The 20,278-nt window shown below is 47.5% G+C and overlaps 1 protein-coding gene across 3 annotated transcripts in view; it reads right to left on the reverse strand.

The window, feature by feature from the left end:
• LOC119450320 (glycoprotein 3-alpha-L-fucosyltransferase A) overlaps positions 1–20,278 on the reverse strand; it is a 243,594-nt gene that overhangs the window by 140,314 nt on the left and 83,002 nt on the right. Inside the window, exons 4-8 of one of the 3 annotated variants that reach the window (XR_007466401.1) lie at positions 19,566–19,791; positions 18,903–19,131; positions 15,609–15,959; positions 14,819–15,065; positions 9,141–12,563 (exon numbers count right to left, since the gene is read on the reverse strand). Coding sequence is in view for 1 of the 3 variants with exons in the window: in XM_037713748.2 (XP_037569676.1) it covers positions 12,456–12,563; positions 14,819–15,065; positions 15,609–15,959; positions 18,903–19,131; positions 19,566–19,791 (1,161 nt within the window). In the remaining 2 variants the exon portion in view is untranslated. Of the gene's footprint in view, positions 1–6,617; positions 12,564–14,818; positions 15,066–15,608; positions 15,960–18,902; positions 19,132–19,565; positions 19,792–20,278 lie in introns of those variants that run through there. The other 2 variants (XR_007466402.1, XM_037713748.2) reach the window with 2 other exon arrangements.

Consider the following 20,278-nt stretch of genomic DNA (forward strand, 5'->3'; position numbering starts at 1 on the left):
CGCGCTCTCTTCGCTATCGCCGCAGTAACGGGTGCCTAAGAGCTGCGCTCTAATATATATATATATATATATATATATATATATATATATATATATATATATATATATATATACGGGGGTTGCAAAGGGAGTACGTCCTTGGACTGACAGTTTTAAGGAGCCTACGTGTGTGTGCAGTTTTCGAACGTTTACCGGACAGCTCGTGCGGATTCTTAGAAGGGGCAATAAGTCACTCAGAATGACTACTTGAGTGGCACGGCGGAGGAAACTGGATGTATTAGTTTTCCGCTCGCCCCCTGAGCCGCGGAAATTTCTTTCTCTCTCTTTTCATTCCTATACCCCTTTCCCCTGTGCAGGGTAGCAAACCGGACGTGCGTCGGGTTAACCTCCCTGCCTTTCCTCTCTTCTATTTCTCTCTCTCTCTCTCTCCCCTGAGGCGCACGCGGAGGAAACAGCAGGCGGCGGCCAGCATCTCAATTTTCGAGTAGACAGCATGTATCCGCTCTCCCATCTTTCACTGCATACCACGTTAGCCGCCCCGGACTCTCATTAGTTCCTTAAACGTACGTTGCAAATTTATTGATGAAAAAGATTCTCTCTGCTCGCGTGCACGGATGTGTTGGAAACCAGACTGCAAGAGCACGATGCTCACGCGTTCAAAGGAGTGATTTGGCAGTCGAACGTGCCTGGAGAAGGGTAGGTCCTGGCGATTTCACATGCGCGCGGTGGTTGTTGAACCGCATACGAAAAGGGGTCTCGTTCGTCCGATGTATTCCTGCTTGCGCACCTCGCGTCGAATTTTGTACACGACGTTACTGGAATCACAGTCAAGATTTTCGGTAATTTTATATACAAAGACTGAGTTCGATGCCTCAGCTGTGTCTGTTGTCATGTGAGGACAGACCTTGCAACGAGGTTTTCCACACGGTCGACAACCCTTGGGCGCGTTAGGCTTCTGCGTCCTCGCCCCGACTAACAAACCCCTTAAATTTTTGTTTCTTCTATATACTAGACGAGGCGGCCGCTGGAAGATACTAGCTAGTTGGCTGCTTTGTTTCATGATGCTAAAATGGCCGTCGAGAATGGCATTGACCCTTGGAGTACCGATGTGAGGACCAAGTTCGGATCCGATTGGTTATTGGTCTTGTTCACCATTTCTCCCATTATATGTGCTCGATATAAGCTGCGGGCGCGTTCAGTTGCACTGTCTACTACTTGTGGAAGATATTTTTGGCGTACAAGAGCGGATTTCAGGTCCTCCGCGTGTCTCTCGAATTGCGCTGATTCGGAACAGGTTCTTCTGTATCTGTGATCATAGGGATGCTTGTTTTGCAGTAGTGAAGGTGGCTACTATAGAAATGCAGATATTGCTGACGATCTGTCGGTTTTTTTTTTTTTTTTACAGGGACGTGAGAATGCGACCGCCACTCAGCGACGAAGTGACGTCGAGGAAGGGAACACTGTCTTGGGAGAAGTTGTGCGTGAAGCAAATTGACGGGCGCAAAGAATTGAAATTGGAAATGAAGTGCAAGAGACATTGTTCACTGTCGGCCCGCTCAAAGAAAATATCATCCAGGAATCGCTTGTAAGATATTGGTTTTATGGCCGAATTTGCGAGGAAGGGGATTTATAGCGACGCCATAAAGATAATAGCATAATTTAATTGGCGCCATCTTCGTTCCTATATGGCGGTTCCGTTGATTTGCAGATAGTGCTTGTTGAACTCCAAGTGATTATATTTAAGTACTATGTTTAGAAGAGCCTCAGTTGTATCTTTCTCTATAAATGGCGAGGTTGGCTGGAGTCAGCGTTGGCGGAAATTAGAAGCTATGCCCTCGGCGTGGAGTATGTTGGCGTACAAAGATGCAACATCCATATTGACCAAGTAACTCCCTGCCGGTGGAGGAATACCTCCACCTCCTGAAAGAATTGATTTGTGTCTTAAATGTAATGAAGATGGAATGTCCTTAATGAGAATGACAATAAAGATGGATATTTTCTCAATCACTGTTCCATTGCTGGAAACGATAGGCCGGCCGGGATTGTTTATTTTGTGAATTCTCTGTATAGTAAGTAGAAACGGCCGGGGCCAGAGTTTTTCGGTATCAAGGCTTTGAATGTCGCATCGGTTATCCTCCCTGCATTGAGCAGAGTGCCGAAAACCTCCTTTATTTCTCTTTCAGATTTCTCTGTAGGATTGCTTGGGAGCTCGGCATAAAAATTTACCGACGATTATGATATTCTCCTAATGCAAAATTTGAGCGCAGCTCTATACGTGTTTTCATTTCGCGATATATTGGCTGGCACGGACAATCTGTCTCGTGCGGCATGTTGCAAACAGCGAAGTGTGGCGCGACTGCCTCGCTAATCGGGAGATCGCGAGAGGCAGCTTGTGGGTGACGCGTGGGCGCGATTCACAGCAGCCGCCGCAGACAGACCTCCGCTCATGCAGTGCTTTGTTTCCATATCCCCATAATACTCCTTGTGCAATACATTGCACGTTGCCTTCAACTCTTTTTTTTTTTAAGTTCACTCGGAAGTGATTAAGCAAAATATTCATTCTGGCTATGAAGTACGGCGCGGCTTTGCCAGAGCCTTTGACGAAGGGCTAAAGGAATGGAAAATATAAATGGATCGTTTTAAAACACACGTTATACAGTCCCTTGGCTGCGCTTATGCAGCGCAAGTTATTGTCGCTGCGCTTAGACGGTGCGGCGTGTACCGCACGTATACCTTCGTCCCGCAAGTTACACTCTACCGCAAGCCTGTATTCAAGCCCGTAATTGCAAGTATTTCACCCGTATCTCCTGACCGTCATACGGAATGAATTGAGAGACACCGTTTTATGTCACTCAGGCTTACGCAGAAAACTACCTGTTAATAAAATTGATTGAAAAACTTGTGTTTACCTGTCGTACTTGCAGGAAACTTGAGATACTATGTCTGTATGTACGAGGTCGTGCGGTCAACCGGAAATGGCTATCTGTGCACGACGCGACGGCCGCGCCATGAGCGGCGTGCGATATGGTTCAAGTTATATTGGGTTAGGCCATAGAGTGTTATAGTAAGAAACTCTATGGGTTAGGATATAGGCCTTGAACGCGGTGCTCGCCAGTAGGCCGAGACAAGGGCTTAAATCGCCCCAGCCAGGCCAGAATTACAGCTCTGCAGGCCTGGTCGATAACTCTTTTTCGCCACTTCGTGAATCAGTTTGGCGCCAGTTTCCGTGAGTCCTTTTTCCACAGCTCTTATATAAGGTAACGACATGTAAACAATTCCATTTGGTATTTCTCAGTACGCTTTACAAATTTTCATATGCGAGTTATGCATTAAAGCGAATATTTAAAAGTTTTCGTAATTAAACCATTATAAAAACCAACTACTTGCACTTCAAAAAAAAAAAGTTGCAGTGGCTTAGCTCGGCTATGCCAGGATATACGTAGCGTTAGCAAAGGTTCAGCTGATTATTCTTAGCTTTCCTGGTTGCCTAGATTGTCAAGGATTAGCTTAATTGTCATGCTTACTGCTGCTCCAATGACACACACGCGGTATACGTATTATGTGGCACATGTATTCATTCCTCCTACGCTCAACCGCTAATTGCCAGGCAACTACTTCGGGATCCGATGAGTCAAGCTTCTCCGTTCTTCTGCGCTGTTGAGCAGCATTTGCGCTCTCCTTCTCCATGGCTATACCACACTGGCAAACGCCAGTCAGAAGCGCAGCGGCTCCAGCGCGGTGTCAGACGGCGACTCCACAGCGAGCGCGCGCCGGCGCCAGTGCGTCTACCACGGCTACGACGTCACTCCTCTGAAATGCGCAGACCGGCGGCGGTGAGTCGCGCGCGGCGGCGGCGGCGGCGGAGTGCGCGAGAGGTGCCGGCTCCGGTGGCTCCGGTGCGCAAGCCGTGTGACATCACTGATCCTTGCGCATGCGCAGCACGGCTCTTGATGTGCCGCGCGAAACGGGCTTGGCTAGGCCAGTGTAGCTAACGCTACAAAAACGTCCGAGTATTTTAAGACGACAATGAACACAATATACAGGGTGTCCTGCAGCTATCACGCAGTACGGTTTAAAAAAAGCAGTAGTGGCGTTACGCGAAGTAAACCTAGTGCGTGTTGTTTCCAGTACAGTGGAGTAGCCGCCAGTAATTTTTTCGTTACTCACCTTTAATTAGGCAATTCTAATTGATTATCTAACTCGAGAAGTACTGTCCTAATTATCAAAGTAACAATGAGAAAATTGTATAGCAACATGAAAAACTCCCGATACAGCTTTCTTTTGATCAATACGTGCTACATAAAAGTGTTTCCGAGCGGGAAAGAAGCCCGCGAATACACGCAAAGTGCCTCGAGCGCCCCGTCGCGCGGCAATTCTGCGTGTATTTGCGGGCTTCTTTCATACGCGGAAAAACACATTTATGTAGCACGTATTGAGCAAAAGAAAGCTGTATCGGGAGTTTTTCATGTTGCTATACAATTTTCTCATTGTTACTTTGATAATTAGGACAGTACTTCTCGAGTTAGATAGTCAATTAGAATTGCCTAATTAAAGGTGAGTAACGAAAAAATTACTGGCGGCTACTCCACTGTACTGGAAACAACACGCACTAGGTTTACTTCGCGTAACGCCACTCCAGCTTTTTTTAAATCGTGCTGCGTGATAGCTGGGACACCCCGTATAAAAGCAAAAGCTGTAGTACACGTTTCTTGAATCTGGTTAGTGGCCGAGAGTCACGGAACAATCCAGCATTATACTCGGAAACGTGGCTCCGTATACAGGTAGGGTGGCTAGAATCCTAGTACAGGTGGCAGGATTCACTTGGTCCGGCCGCCACAACGCTGCGCTGGCTCAATGTTCTCGCTGATAATCCCTCGGAATTTATTTGTTACTACAGTGCATGGGATCTGCATTTTCTTCTCGTGTTGTGATCAGGTTTGAGAGCTCAGTCAGTCCGACCTGAGGCTGCAGTATTTCGTGTTGTGCCGCTACTTTATTAGGCCCATCGTTTCTCGGAAGAGCTTGCCTCTTTCCTGTCTCGGTGCCTTACCTCCTAAACAATTTTCGTTAGGGCTTCGCACAATACCTCTATGCAATCCTCATTCTCCTGTTTTAAAGCCTCATATTTCTTCGCGAGCAGCAGCGCGAATTTATCTACTTACCTCCCGACTGATGCTATACAAGTTGACCTGTTTCTTCTGAACTAGCCTTCCCCTTTCTGTCTTCGACTTGATGGCAATGCTGGACTTCACGAATATGTTATCATGGATCTTTATCTACTCAAAGCTTGTACATTCAGCACAGCGCCGTGGGCCTGCATAGAGCATGTAATCTATCGCTGTTACAACAGTTATGGGCGAAGAAACTGCGTTTCACAAGTGCGTCCTTCTGTCCTTTACGTTCCGCCGCCGTCAGGTAATCTCCTCGTGTTCAGCTTCATCCTTATAATATGGCGAAGAAAAACAATGCACTGATCCCCACCGCCGCTACCTGTGGAAATTTATATATTGTCTCAGCGGCAACGTGCCTTTAGAAACTGGATGTGCTAATCCATTGACCTACACCGTCCAACACAATCGCTTGGCAATTTGTGCGAAGTTTTGGGCGCCACGCATACTCGTAGAGCATTATTGGCACCTGTGCGTGTACTTCGAGCAAATATGCTGTGCTGTAGCGGACGAAGACGATGTTAGGTGCATTGAAAATATTTTCTTCAGAAGATATGGGGGTATACGCCGAGAGAGTCTGCATGCTGTCGCAGTAATTAATTTAGTTACGAGTAGGAGCAATCACTGAAGTCAGCCTGTGTTTTATTTGTTTTTTTCCGCTGGGGTTTTTCCAAATCCACTTCGCATTACTGCACTTCCGGGTGAAGCTAGGTTCCTATTGTTCGTAATCGATTCTGTACTACCGGTAATTTGTACGTCTCACTTAGCTATGCCGCGATGACTGCTACCCTTTTGTTAGTACGTTAGTTGTGCATGAAGCCAAAAATCGCCGAAAAGAAAAGCCCGTCTCAGTATCGGCGTCACCCTCGATCACTTCGGTTGTCTTCAGCGTGCTCGACTATGCAGCTACTTGCGTTGTCTTGTGACTGGATTGTGCGCAAAACCGGAAGTATCTCGCAAATTTATGCTTTTCCGCTTTGCTTGCCGTTATGAAGCTGTGGTGCACGTTCGGCTTGACTCATGGTGTTAGCTCGCATTCAGAGAGAGCGCGGGATATGCCGACTTCGTTCCGGAGAAGCAAGACGACTAGTGAATGTGCCGTCAATTTCACGCTAATGTAGCATTGGAAAGTAATATCCAGCTGAATTGATCCAATCGGAAACGCGATAAGGGGGTGACGTGCATGTCACTACTTCGCCTGTCCTTTACGCCACACAGCGTCGTCCGCTCAGCATTCACGAGCCCGTTTCGAGCGCCAGGGCGTGTCTCGCCAGTGGTTCATACCACAGCGAGATAACTGCATGCAACAAATGTCTTTTCTTTTTTCGTTTTTTTTTCAATAAGCGAGGAGATGGTAGAGACATAGACCACCGGCAAAAATGTACGCAAGTATAGATATATGGCCAAACGCAAAAAGCGTTTTCTGCGATGAGAATGACACAAGCCAGGTAAACGTAAAAAGAAACACAGTTTATTGATGCGGATGAGATTCAAATGCCAACATGGTATGAGATTGCTGCTTTTTCTTTTCTTTTTCATCGTTATGTACAAAGACTGCCCGTACAGACGGGAGTAGACGTAAATCTATTCTTGACGTCCAACAGCATGACTAGCACAACTTGACCAGTTCGGCTATCACATGAATGAAATGAACAGAGCGCCGAGCGGGAATCATCGGCGGGAGTGTCGACCCGCTCGACTGGCTCTGCGCGTCGGCACCCTTTGAAACACTCATCCTCAATGCACGGCGTACAAAACACATTTGACCGTAGGGGGCGGTAGGAGGTACACGTGCCAACTATCTTCGAGAGTAATTCAATTTGTTCCCGCCGCGCGCTTCTGTGTGCGTGCAACGCACACGTACGCGTAATGGCGTACAGCGTACAGTATACGCAAAATGGCTATCAGAAAAAAAAAAACTAATTGTATGCGCGTGTGTTTATTCGGGACTCAGAATCAGTTACTGTACTAGGCGAGAAGAATAATGTCGGATTTTCGGTGAGTATTAGCCTTTTTCTGTATAAACCCATAGAAGGTAATCTCATAGAAGTGCAGTCGGCCGCAAAAGTTTGAGGGGCACGGGTCCCACGACAAATGCAAATTTATGCTCTGTTAATGTCCGACGCTTCTAGTTTATTGGACCACTGTGCAATTCGCAAAATTATATACAGACTGAAACGTTGAATCTAAAGTTTATCGTAAACTTTAGTGGCCGGCTGCACACTGCTGACGAACATGCACAGCCATGTCATTCCACGAAATTGAACGCAGTAGTTGTGTGCAGTATTATGAATATTTATAAAAATGTTGATATGGCACGAGCTACGGGCATGCTCAACACACCTCGATACGTGCGCAGTATCAGAAAAAGAATGGCAATGCGGGCAAGTTGGCAATAATGCATTGTGGAGCCAGCACAATTAGATACAAAACAAAAATAGAAAATGTGCGCTGTTCTGTGAAATTCTCTCGAGTTTTATATTTCTAGCGTGCATGTTTCCATAAAGCAGGTCAAAACCCGCTTGGAACGCACCGAGAGCTTCGTTTACCCTTAAGGCTGCATCGGATCAAACACGGCGTAGAAAGAAGCAGCGAAGCGGTAACATGCCGTTTGAAAAATTTTCTTTGCACAATGGGAAAATGCGAAGACACCGTGTGCGTTACGGAAGACAGCGTATAAGCACAATTGCCCACAAGGCTATATATACTGTGAGCGAAACGGCAACTTGTTGCGTCCCATGGCAAAACGCGATTTAAAAAAAAGAAAAAAAAAGAAAAAACGCGCGTTTACGCATTTTTATAAATTCCGGCGTCCTACTCCAAACTCCTCACTCTTATACGCGACAAAAGCAGATATGCGTTTTTTTGGGCAAGCGGAGAAATTGTTCTTAAACATGAGGTTCCCCCTAAAGATGCGGTTTGTGAAGACATCAACACAAACCGTGCAGACAACGTTGCATGTTTTTTTTTCTTCTCACGTGTCTGATCAAAATACTGCAGGAAGCTCCCAAAACCAGTACAATAACTAATGAAATAAAGCAGACGATGAACTCGTTTGGACGAGTGAAAAATCTTCCTGAAGGTTCTGCGAAGCGATACGAAGTGCAATATTATGCTAGCATGGTGTATAGTTTCCAACTTCCAGTTCTGATAATTTGATCGCTAGACAGATGACACCTGCACTTGAACGCGGTGTCAGGTCGGCACAGAAATCTTGTTCCGTGTTTTGTGCAACGTTTGCGAAGTCTAGCACGAACACGCACCACGTTATGTTTGACCTCGAAATAACTGTGTGTTTCTCCCTACAACCTGCACCGAGACTGCGAAGTGACCAAGTTTTTTGTGATGACTGATCGATATCACGCATAGACGTGTAGGGCACATTACGCAATTTTATAGCATTCTTTGCTCCAAGATTCGTTCGTTGGGCCCGTGTCTCTCTTAATGAATCAAATCAACTAATCTGCTCAGAAAAGAGCGTGCTTGTTTTATGTCCGCCCATCGTATGCGAACTGGAAAGATTGCACCAGGAGTTGCACGAAATACAAAGAAGATGTAAAAAAAAAAAAAAAAAAAACGAAGTGGTTCGAAAATACTAACAGATACAGATACGTGACCTTGTTCGCTGATAGAAGTTTACGTGCTGTTCTTATGTCATACCTCGAGGACATACAAGACGCGCACGGATTGAAAGAGGGGCATCTATTGCGACGTAAGCAGTGAATCTTGCGGAAAGCTAACGTCAACACTGCTCGAGCGCTATAGCTGGCGTGCGTGCGAGCTAAGAATAATTCATCACAGGCATCTGAATATTTTTTGGGGAGAACGGCTAATCTTACTTTATACGCATGATTTACACTAATACAAACGTGGGGGAAATTATGATTTTATGCGCAGATCATTAGTACTATCTCCGCAAGTAGCGAACATACCAACAAGTTAGTCTGGTAGCGGAAAAAAATTATTTACTACTTCCTTTATAGTCAAGGTATACTTATTACAAGTTAGAATCGCCTCAATGACATGGCGGAGCTAAATGTCATGAACACATCGTGACATAGTCATGACAAGCTCATCACGGCACGAGCACAACGACAAGACGCGGCAAAAGCCCGACGTGACTCATTATACGCTCCGGATCACAGTACATAAAATGTGTCGTGTACCTGCAATAGCCGAGGAAGCCGCGTGGTTTTTGTAACGCGAGCAAGTTTAGAGGAAAAACTACATACAAACACCGCACGACGTTAACGCTGAGTGGGAAACGACAAACACGACATCCATTTCAACGCGCATATTCGTTTTCGTTTTTCTAACGCACGGAGAACACAATCTCACAAAGATAAAAGCGCGTGGTCAAGGACGTGCGCATATGTTTGTTCCTTATAGAGAGAATACACCTACAGCAACATAGCCACGAGGAAGAATAAACACGAAAGCGACGCACTTATCACTTGTAGCCCATCAGAGGGAGAAAGCTGTTCCGCGCAACCTTTACTTCTAGTGTCAAGTGTACTGCCATTAATGCTGTCCTATCTCCGAGACCTGTCTCTAAATTCTTCCACCGTCCATACAACGGCCATTAGATGTAGCCATTAAGACTAGAATCTCCGGCTAGACTCCAGCACTACAATTGCATTTGGTAATCGCGTGTGTGCGGGTGTGTGCGCGAAAATAGGTTCGCTGACTCAACTGCGCGATCAGAGCACTAGATAACTAAGTGTGGTGTTACACTCTTTCTCTGCGATTTCTGAAGTCTACTGACGACGCTTGCGCGATTCGAATTCGTCCACCGCTAACTATTGAAATCCATGGCTGCCATAAAAATGCGTTACGAACTCAGCGAGAGAATCAAATGCTCTCTTACGCGTTTCCTGGAGTATAGTGTGCGAGAAAGCGCAGGCGTCTTTATATATATATATAGAAGCGTCACGCGTTGTTCTGCTTGCAGGTCATGTACAGTGTGTTGCTCGTTGTACTTTTGCGGCTATGCCGTTGAGTGATATTGGAAAGTGTGACGCGGGTTTGCGCACAGAGGGTCACGGCGATGTCTCAACCAGCAGTGCACCTTAAGAAATTAACGAACATTAAAAAGCGACATGCGCATATAGCACGCTTTTCTTTAGAGAAAGCAAAATATACGCTAATTGTGTGAGTGGAGGACAGTGGCATAGCCTGTCAGGTATTTTGATCTCAGCTGGTATATTAAGTAGTCCTTATAGCCATCGAGAACAGATCTGACAGTTCGTAGAATGCAGTAGTAATTTTGACAATGTCTGAATGCAGAAAGTTACCCTCGCTACTCGAGACTTCTTGGGTGCGGTTGATTCCGTTGCAGGGCTACATTGCGATGGTCAGGTGCCGACTTTCAGCATAATTTAACGAAACGTGCAACATGTATCAACATGCTTGGACATAAGGATTGTGTTGGGCATTAAAAATTAAATGACCATGCTTGGACAGTCGAACTGTTGCTTTGATAAATTAAACCTATGGACGAGATACTGTGTACGTTTTTACCGCACCGTGCACTGTTACGTGACCCACCAAATGACGTGTCACAAAGCATAACACTTTGAAATGCATCGGTATGTATGGCGTGTCCACCTTCCTGTATGAGCGGCTCCAATTTCCCACTTCGTTTCGTGGTACTGCAACATTGTCGATATTTTTTAGATCACACACAAAAAGCCTGCCGAACGTAGATTCGCCCTTCTCGTTAATATTAATTCACCCCCAGCAGCGATGCTGCTGGACGGAGGCGCGTCTTCTTCACAAGGTATATTTAACATCTGTTTTCTGGCCAGTGTAGCGTCCAATACCTCGCTATTGATCAAAGCCTTATCAGAGTCCATCGTAGCAAGCTTTGGGTTTGCTTGGAGCTGAAACGTATGCACATTAAGTGTATGGCAGTTATAGTATTGTGCGAGTCAAAGGTACCGAAGCCGCTCAACGCGTGAAAGGATGTGCCTTCTGGAAGTGCCCTAGGGCCCTTCTGAAACTTAGCTGCTCGGAAGCGTCTGAGATAGCGAGAATTAAACAGGCTCACTGTGTTTGAAAAGCACTCGCAGCGCCAGTCGTACCACAGGAACCTCCTATATCGACAAACCTTGTCACAGAATGGTTTTGAGACTTGACAAAATGTATAGGTTGCAGCGTGAGGCTCTAGTAATGGCAGTAGCGTTACATATTATGCTCACTGTCAGATCATGTGGAATCGGTCGATCAGCAAGGCGTGGAATGTTGGGGACAAGTCCGAATGAACACAATATGTAGCCACAAGGCGCAGTTAGTACAGCCGCACATGTCATCCTGACTGCGCAAGTCACACTTGAGGTTCGAGATCACACTAGCTCAGCACACTGAGGAAGAAGCAGTCTCATATAAGCAATTAAGTTTTTCGACGACGAAGCGCGTTAAATCACGTTAAATCACAATGTTCCCTTGAAAAACAAGCACATGCATGCACCGAAATCGCGAATAAATTCGTAATTAGCTGGTAAAAAATGCAGTACACTTTGATGTAGTTCATGGCAGCACGACCTGGAAGATCCACGGCTGCTCTTTGGTTTGTCGGACTCGGCGTTTACCGCACGAGTAAATGAATTCACTTACGACTCCGCGTGAAAACTCACGCTCCCATCAGCGCTGCCCTATCCTGCACCACGCTACTGCAACGTAGAAGACCAGCGACCTGGTTCTCTATAGTTGTTTCCTCTCATAAGGCCAGTAATTCACTCGCTGAATAAGATTAGGGCTAACACATTCGCCTGCAAACGAGCCGCTGCTGCGTCGAACGAACGTTTCGGTTGTGTATCTCATACAACAAGATATCGCCTTAGAGCCACTGGCTGGGCATTTACCACATCGCAGACGCACGAAATCAGACGTGACCGGACGCTAGAGGTCACGCGCGAGCGCCCAACAGACCCGAGGATCACCGCCGGTTCGTAGCAGGGCACACGAAGGCGGGTGCAACTGCAGAGGCAACACCACGTGACCGGAACATACAGCCGAGCCAATTGCGACACGGAAAACACGTCACAAGCGCTGCTGGCCGGCGCCTTATCACAAGTTTTCCGCCCCTGGTTTGAGTCAGTCGTATACGTGCCATGTCCAGCAGTAGCACGCCATACCACTCGAACGCACCATCCAGGAGTGCGAGTTGGTGCCCTCATATGACCAGAGTCATCGAAGAGAGCGCTCCGATGCGCCTTAGCGGGCCGCTTGGTTGGCTGACTGGCCGCTAGGAGGAGCAGGATGATGCAAACTCGCGTCGGAGCAGGGTCAGGTGAGCACGTACGCCACGGGGTCCTGCTTGGGCTTGAAGTCCCTCCAGCGGTCGCTGCGGCAGGTGCCGGGCCCCGCCCACCACGCGCCGATGTCCGGGTACACCTGCGCCACGCGAGCATCGGATCGATATGAGTGGGCGCGCGGCCGTTACGACGAAACGGCTGCTCACGTGCTCGTAATAGCAGGAGCATCTCTCAGTGGGGTCGTATTTGAACAAGCCCACTGCTGACTGCCGGGGCATATACATATACGGCACACGTCCGGCGGAATCGAGGCACGCCCGTTTTCATCGTGAAGAAGGAAACGTCTGTGACTTCCGAAACTAACTTTTCGCTCACTGCGATAGGGTCAGTAAGGATATGTCGTACCATACTCTTTGATGAAACACAAAGATTTCTGCCGACGTGTGTATAGTGACATCAAGGAGGTTTAAAAAAATATAAAAATGTTCGACTTATTGAGTTGCCTGCATGCTTCTCTGCCGGGGAGAGAGGATGAGGGATTGAAAGGATCTAGGAGAGAAATAGATCGAGGAAGCGGGCGTAACAAAGGGTGGACTTGATAATTACATTACGTATGATGAAGTTCCATGCGTTACATGAAAAATGGAGGCGATGTAGAAATTAGGTTGGGCCATTATATATATACAATTTCTTAAAGCTTGTCAAGCAACCTAATGCCGCTGTCTATAAGGAATGTATAAGGAAGCATTGAATGTAATGTTCTCTAATTTTGTCCATTTGGCTTTCATAAACCGTTTTCATCTCTAGAGGCTGGAAGTTCTATAATTGGATATGCTTAACCGTTTGCTCAGCCGTATAGCACACAGTTGTCGCAATATCCTATACTTTGACGACCTAATTCTAGAAGTATGTACGTATACGGCGTACAGGCTTGCAGAGGTGAACGCCTAATCCTATAGGAAAAGGACAGGTCACAAAACGGAAAGATTCAGCTCTTCAACTCGGGTGTTAAAACTTTCGTTTCGATCTGCGATTAGAACTGGACAGATTGTGCAATAAGTTTGAACTGCCGCCGCGGCGCTCACTTTGCTGTCTGTGCCCACGTCTTGAGTGCCATTTTGAGTCTTTGTTCTACCGTTAGCCACCACAGCCTAGACCAGCAGAAAGTTTCCCTTGAAATAGCAGGCGAATATACCATCTCAAAAGAATATAAGAATTTTAACGGCCATATTGGCCCGCTTCAGAGCTACCCACTTTTGCACAAAACCGCCTTAACAATGTATACCGATCCGATCTCGAGGATGCACTTGAAAGCATCATGTAATGGAAAATAGACAGGCGAAGAATTGTCTGAATAAAAGCTCAACTAAACCACCATAATATTTTCGGGACTTCCTAATTGCAAGTTCCTTCCTAAGTGGACTTTGTGTACATAGCTTTTTTTTTTCCCCCACTTTCTCTGCCTACAACAGGTACGAGGTACAAATAAAGTGGTACGATGAGACGACTTATTCTGGCGTCTCCAAGGGCTCGTCTTTAACAAAATTGTCCGTACTCTGCCACCTGACCCAAGTTAAAATACACGCAACGTCTCTTGATCGTCTTTTGTAGTTAGGCTTGTAGGTTTTTCATCGTTACAGAGTTACAGGGAAGAAACACTGATCGTCCTCAAACGCCAGCAAGGCATGCAGTGTTAATGTCTTGCATAGACTGGAGTGATCCTTACTGCAATGACGACTCGGCACACATATGCCCATTTTCAAATGTAACGTTTCTAGGTCATTACACTACTTAAGGCCGTGGTGCAGTTAATGGTGCATGTATTCTCGGCGCTCCAAAATTCTGAAAGGTCTTCACGCTCCACAAGCTTTGCAGCGCTAGAAGTGCTACGCATGCTCCGCGGTATACGCATGCGTATGTTCAGTGGCCCTCTTCACGCGTGCAGAGGCCCGATACTTTATGGCGGAAACTGCACTGCCTCTATCCCCAAATGGATAGCAGTACAGCACTCGCAATTTCATAGTGTACTGCACCGCTTATCATTGTCGTGAAAGTTGAATATTGTCTCATCTTTGAATGTCGCGTTTTATTTGTGCCCTCGTACGCGATGCTTACGTTTCTAGAAAACAGGAAAGTACTTGTATACCCTTAAAACGTCTTTGCTGCGCACTTTTCTCAGCTGACGTGGTTCGGCCGACACCGTCATCACGCCGCCTAATGCCACTCAGCTGTGCCCACCCGCGCTTTGACAGTCGCCGGGTGCCGGTAGGCTACGTCACGCTCCGTCAGCGGATTAGATCAGTTATTTGGTTCGTTGTGCGAAGAATCTATGCCGCAATTTAAACACGGCACGGTCACCGCTCGGGCGACGCCGCTCGCATAGCGTCGGCCCACCTTTGGCAGTGGCGGCGCGTGCAGCATGGCGCACAGGCGGCACCAGAAGTAAGTGTTGATGAACTCTCCGGAGCCCTTCCAGCGCAGGTACTCGTTGTACAGAGTCTCGTTGCGGTCCAGCAGGTGCAGGTATTCGGCCAGCGCCTTCGCCGACGGGAAGTCCTCCACGTGGATGAACGAGCGATCGGGCGATGCGCGCACGTAGTCCAGGGGCCGGGCGCCCATCACAATCGGTACCACGTCACGCCTGCAGCAAGCGCCAATTGGACACGACAGGTCACGTGGCGTGTCTCAGCTACGTCTACGAACAATTGCGTCTCCGAACGCGAGAGATTTCGCGGCAGTGTTGTCGCTGAATGCTGAACGCAAACAATATAGAGAAGGGCTACCCGCTAAACGGTCAAAGTTGCCGTGACGCCACATCTTGCCATCCTTATCTCGCGCAGCTTCCATTAGGTGACTTTTGATATATATATATATATATATATATATATATATATATATATATATATATATATATAACAAAATTGAGTCTTACTCTTGAGCACGATAGGGCCCAAAAGAAGAGGAAGAATGGCAAGTGGCAGTTCTCCAGAGTTTCTGACAGCTGTCACTTGTCCCTCCTCATTTTGGGTGAAAGTTCTCAAGTTATTTTCCACCTCACTGTTATTGAAGATACTCGAAAGGAGAAAACGAATTGTTTAGCTCTGTACATTTTGTGAAACGAAATCTGGACGCGAGAACGAAAAAAAAAAAACAAGAAATGAAGGCGGGAGAGCAGTGTACATACCCCAAACCGTTGACGAAGAACTTCTCGGTGATGTAGTCCTTGCAGTTGGAGTTCTCGAAGGCTAGGTAGAACTTGTAGTCGCGGTCCAGCAGCTCGAAGCAGTGGCCGGCCCGCGCACGGGGGCACTTGAGTGAGCCGCACGTGCCGTAAATATCGACGTCGATGTAGGCGGCCAGCTTGCGCGCGAACTGCAGCCGCTGGTTGCGCGCCGCGCAGTTGGACACGAACCAGGCAACTTTCTTGGTCTTATTGCGCGGCGCAGACGCTGGCGCCGAGGGCCGCGCAGTCGTGCTGCCGCCGTCATCGTAGCGGACGAACTTTTCGTACGGCGCCACTATGTCCGAGTCGTGCCTGCGAAAGAGAAAAGCAGCCACTCGATGTCAGGGCACGAAAGGTCAGAGTAAATGCAATCCATAAACCAATATTTCGCACCCTGTTCAATAGCTCGCGTGTTTCCGAGCGGCTAACACGTTTTAAACCCGCTCGTCTTGCGCGACAGTATAGAGTGCGAAAGAGACAAAACAGAGCCGACGAGACGCGGGGCGACTCACCATTTGTTTGATTGTATGATTGATTGATTGATTGATTGATTGATTGATTGATTGATTTTAACGTCATAAAACAGCAACTGAGTATGAGAGGCATCGCAATGGAAGGCCCAAAATGATTTTGATCGATTCAAGTTCCCTAGCAGGCAAATGAATAAAGATACACGATCGTCTATGCATTCGGGCTCCGTCGTAAGGCGGCCGCCACGGCATGGAATCTAGCCCGCGGAACTTCGCAACCACTGAGCCACTATGGTGGGTTTGATTAGAGAAAAGTGCGAAGGGAAAGGCATGCCTATCCCTTCGCACCAGGATCAGCTTCGTTATAAGTTAACCTCCCTGCAGGGAGGTTATAACGAAGCTGGTTGGCTACCCTGCACCGGGGAATGGGCAAAGGAGACGGAAGCGAGAACGCTGCCATAGCTGAGGCGTGACGCAGCGTTCACTTGGATTTGCCGTTTTTGCAGCCAAACGTAGTGCGCGTCTCTGAAGACTATCAAACCCTCCATGCGCAGGCACCGTCGATACTGTGACAGCACGGCGGCGGCGGCAGCGATGGGTGCGAACGCGCCTCGAGTGTCCTTATAATTGCTATCGCAATAATAATAATAATAATAATAATAATAATAATAATAATAATAATAATAATAATAATAATAATAATAATATAATAATAATAATAATAATAATAATAATAAATCCACTCAGGAGTCCCTTTAGCTACGCCTAAGAGACCTTAAGGCCTTAGTCATGCTCATGACTATGACTTCGACCATCAACCTTTAGCCTTTTCCTTCACTTAGTGCCCAAATCCGAACCAATTCCAAGGATTTTTTAGCGTTAATCTTTTTTTCGCTGCTCATTGTAGTTTTTTGCTGAGTCATGGTAGTTACCGTTACTATCATAAACATATACTTGCAGCTGTCACGGAGCGGCATATTTTCGAATGGTTTGGACGCTGATTAATGACACGCCGAATTACGAGCGTCAAAAACGTGGGCTCCTGACTGTGCAGCGTATGATTTATTCGACATCGACACGCCGAATTACGGGCGTCAAAAGCGTCGTGGCCGCTCGGGCTGCCATCTCGATTCCAGACGCGACACGCCGATTACGGACCCCGAAGTGTGCGTGTACGGCCACGTGGTAGTGCCGGGCTCGACCTTGGCCCTTGACATTGGGAGAGAGGATAATCTGCGGTTCTTCGTCCATAGTGAAAGGGCGCGGCCAACATTGTTGGGAGCTAAGAGACCTGAATTCGGAGAACGCTACATAGCGGCAGTTTCCCTACCTAGGGAACTAGGGAAAGGAGAGGCTATTTAAGCGCATGTTTTGGGCCCTGCTGATTAGTCTAGAAGCTGAACCTATGCGCTGCTGAGAAGCCGTTGGGGGGGGGGGGGGGGGGGGCTAGTGCCGTCCAGTATCGCCTGGGCCGCCTGGCCACGTCGGAACTCCGAGGAACTTGTTGACGTACGAGACGTCAAACCAGCGTCTGCAACGAAGCTCACGGTAGTTCGCCTCAAGTTAGCTCAACCTGCTTGAGAGAAGACGTCCAATCTAGACTCCCGGGAAACCCAGCTCAGCAATTCGCATCCACCTCGACACGATCGGACCGCCAGCATTCTTCGGGAAAGCTTTGTGCACCGACTTCCACGGTTTATGGACTGCTGCTGCTGCCCGGCCATGCGTATGACACCATTTTTTTTTTCTTTTGAACTTTGATTGCTCTGGAACTTTGTTTTAGTGAAAACTGTTAAGTGTATTCTTGTGTATTTGATCCTCGCACTGTTTCATTTTTATATCTACTGTTCATTGCTCGTATTTATTTGTCTTCATCATTGTGTTCGATTAAGTTCAGGTGTGTTAGTCTGTCTTGTGTTTTTTTATTATTGTATTTTATTAATCTGTGTGTATTTATCAGCCGATAAATATCTTGTTTCTTTGTTTACTCCCGACTCTGACTCTTTTCACTGTGCTCGCTTGCGTACGGAACGACCAACCAGCTTGTCTACCCCGTCGATTGACTTCGCGCCGACCGCCGACGACGAATTGGGGACAGCTGTGGCAGCACCCATTACCATCATTAATTCTCGACTGTTTGCCACTTTGGGGGTTTCTTGACCCATGTTTCCGCTTTGTCATGCTCATTATCATAATTAATTCAATCACTACCATGATCATTTATCCATATTTATATTGCGCATGTAATTACCTATCGATTGATATATAATGTTATAGGGTTTGTAATGATCTTATTGAGTTATCGATTCTTTGTACATATTTTTTTTACCAATTTTTTGGCCAATTTCTGGCTCCACTTTTTGAAGGTCACCTCCAAACGAGACACATAAGGCTTTCGCCTTAAAATCTTAAGTACGGTTTTTATGAACTATGCGCAGACCAAACGAATAAGATAATGAATTACAGAAGCGGGCTTCCCCTCACGATGTCTCATACTATGGAGAAGCCAACTTTAACGAGCATTTTTTTAGTGATCAATACGGACAACCTCTGCCCGTCCATCGCGAGTACGAACTGGTCCTGGCGACCTCAAAAGAAATGCGTTACAAAGTGCACAAGGGGCTTTAAAAGATGCACAAAGGTGCACAATTTGGCGGTTGCAACGTCTCGGCGGAGACGTTGCACGCACAAGCCCGATCGCACACGTCAAATTACGCTTCCTCCGCTTTAATTCACTGCCTTTGACAGCATTGTAGAATTCACGCGCCCACACAGCATTGCGCACCTATACGTGGCCGTCCAGTTGAAGATGTTCTTGAAGTTGATGAAGGACTGCGTGTGGTAGGGACACTCGAGCAGGTACAGGATCCACACCTGGTGCCAGGGGCGCCGGTACTTGGGGGCCACGAAGCGGTCCTTGAAGAGGACCGCGTCCGCGTCGGGCGCTTCCTCCTGTGACGTCACGATCTCGCACGTGTCCACGGGACACTTGTCGCGCAGGAACACCGCCCGTCCTGCACGGGACGTAGCCGGATTGTCATTAACCGCATGTTTATGGAAGTCTCGTGCTGAATAACAATAAAAAATCGAAAAAAAAGTAAAGGGTTTGCCCATGACTGCGCTAGAAAATCAGTGAGATTGCACTAAGGCCTTGAGAGGCTTTTCCTTGATCGAAGCTGGCCATTGCCGCAGACGTTAGTGACCCTTTGATGGGTCGCGCAATTCCGACGTGGGCTTTTCCCGTTCTGTATGAAGTATTGCAACATGTGGACGGCAAAACGATTTACAAGACGTAATTTGTATGGCGGTACCATAAGGAGAGAGCGCGTACGCACACGCACACACGCAAGAACACACACAAACACACTTTTTTTTCACTTTGACACTCCTAATGCTAGCGCGCATTACAAGCGTTCGAATGACACGTATATCAAGAAGGTCTCCTCACCCCTAGGCAGGTCCCCCCATCCGCCGAGTCCGCGCATGAGCAGGATCTTCTTGATCCGCGTGCTGTTCCGCTTGTAGTCCTCGGGCACGAACATCAGCTGCTGCTCGATGCGGTCGCCGGAGTCCTCGTGCGGCCACAGGCTGCCCGTATCGCCGGGCAGCGGCCGCCGCCGACCACCGCTCATGTACCAGGGACGGTCGGGGGAGCCGGCTTGGCCCTGCGACGCCTATATAGGAGAACGAGGGAATTGCAACAATGTTAGCCGGGCTGTCTGAAGCGTGACCGTACTACATCAAATGAAAGTTATGGAGGTGATGCGGAAAGGTCTGGGTGCATAATTTGGACATCTAGCAGTCTGGCGCGCTAAGTGACCGCGAGAGGCAGCTCTTGAGAGAGCGAGCGAATGAGTAAATAAGGAGACCGAGCGCTGACCTGTTCGCAACTGCATCCAAAGTTCGCGCGTACTTTCCCTGGTGTCCGAACGTCTGCGACCCGCGGGAAACCCCGGCTGTAACGAATTCACCTCAGTCGATCCGCTTTGTATAAGCTGTCCCACATAGGAGACAGGAATCCCAGCGGAAGAGTTCGCCGCTAGCGTGTGCGACGTCGCCATTTACATTAGTTCCGCTTTTCGCTCGACGTGCGTGCTTCACAAAAGCCGCTGTATTTTGAAGCCGCTGTATGCGCATAAGGATATAGGCACAGCTGTTTTA

Source organism: Dermacentor silvarum, chromosome 4 (assembly GCF_013339745.2).
Source record: "Dermacentor silvarum isolate Dsil-2018 chromosome 4, BIME_Dsil_1.4, whole genome shotgun sequence".
NCBI lineage: Eukaryota > Metazoa > Arthropoda > Arachnida > Ixodida > Ixodidae > Dermacentor > Dermacentor silvarum.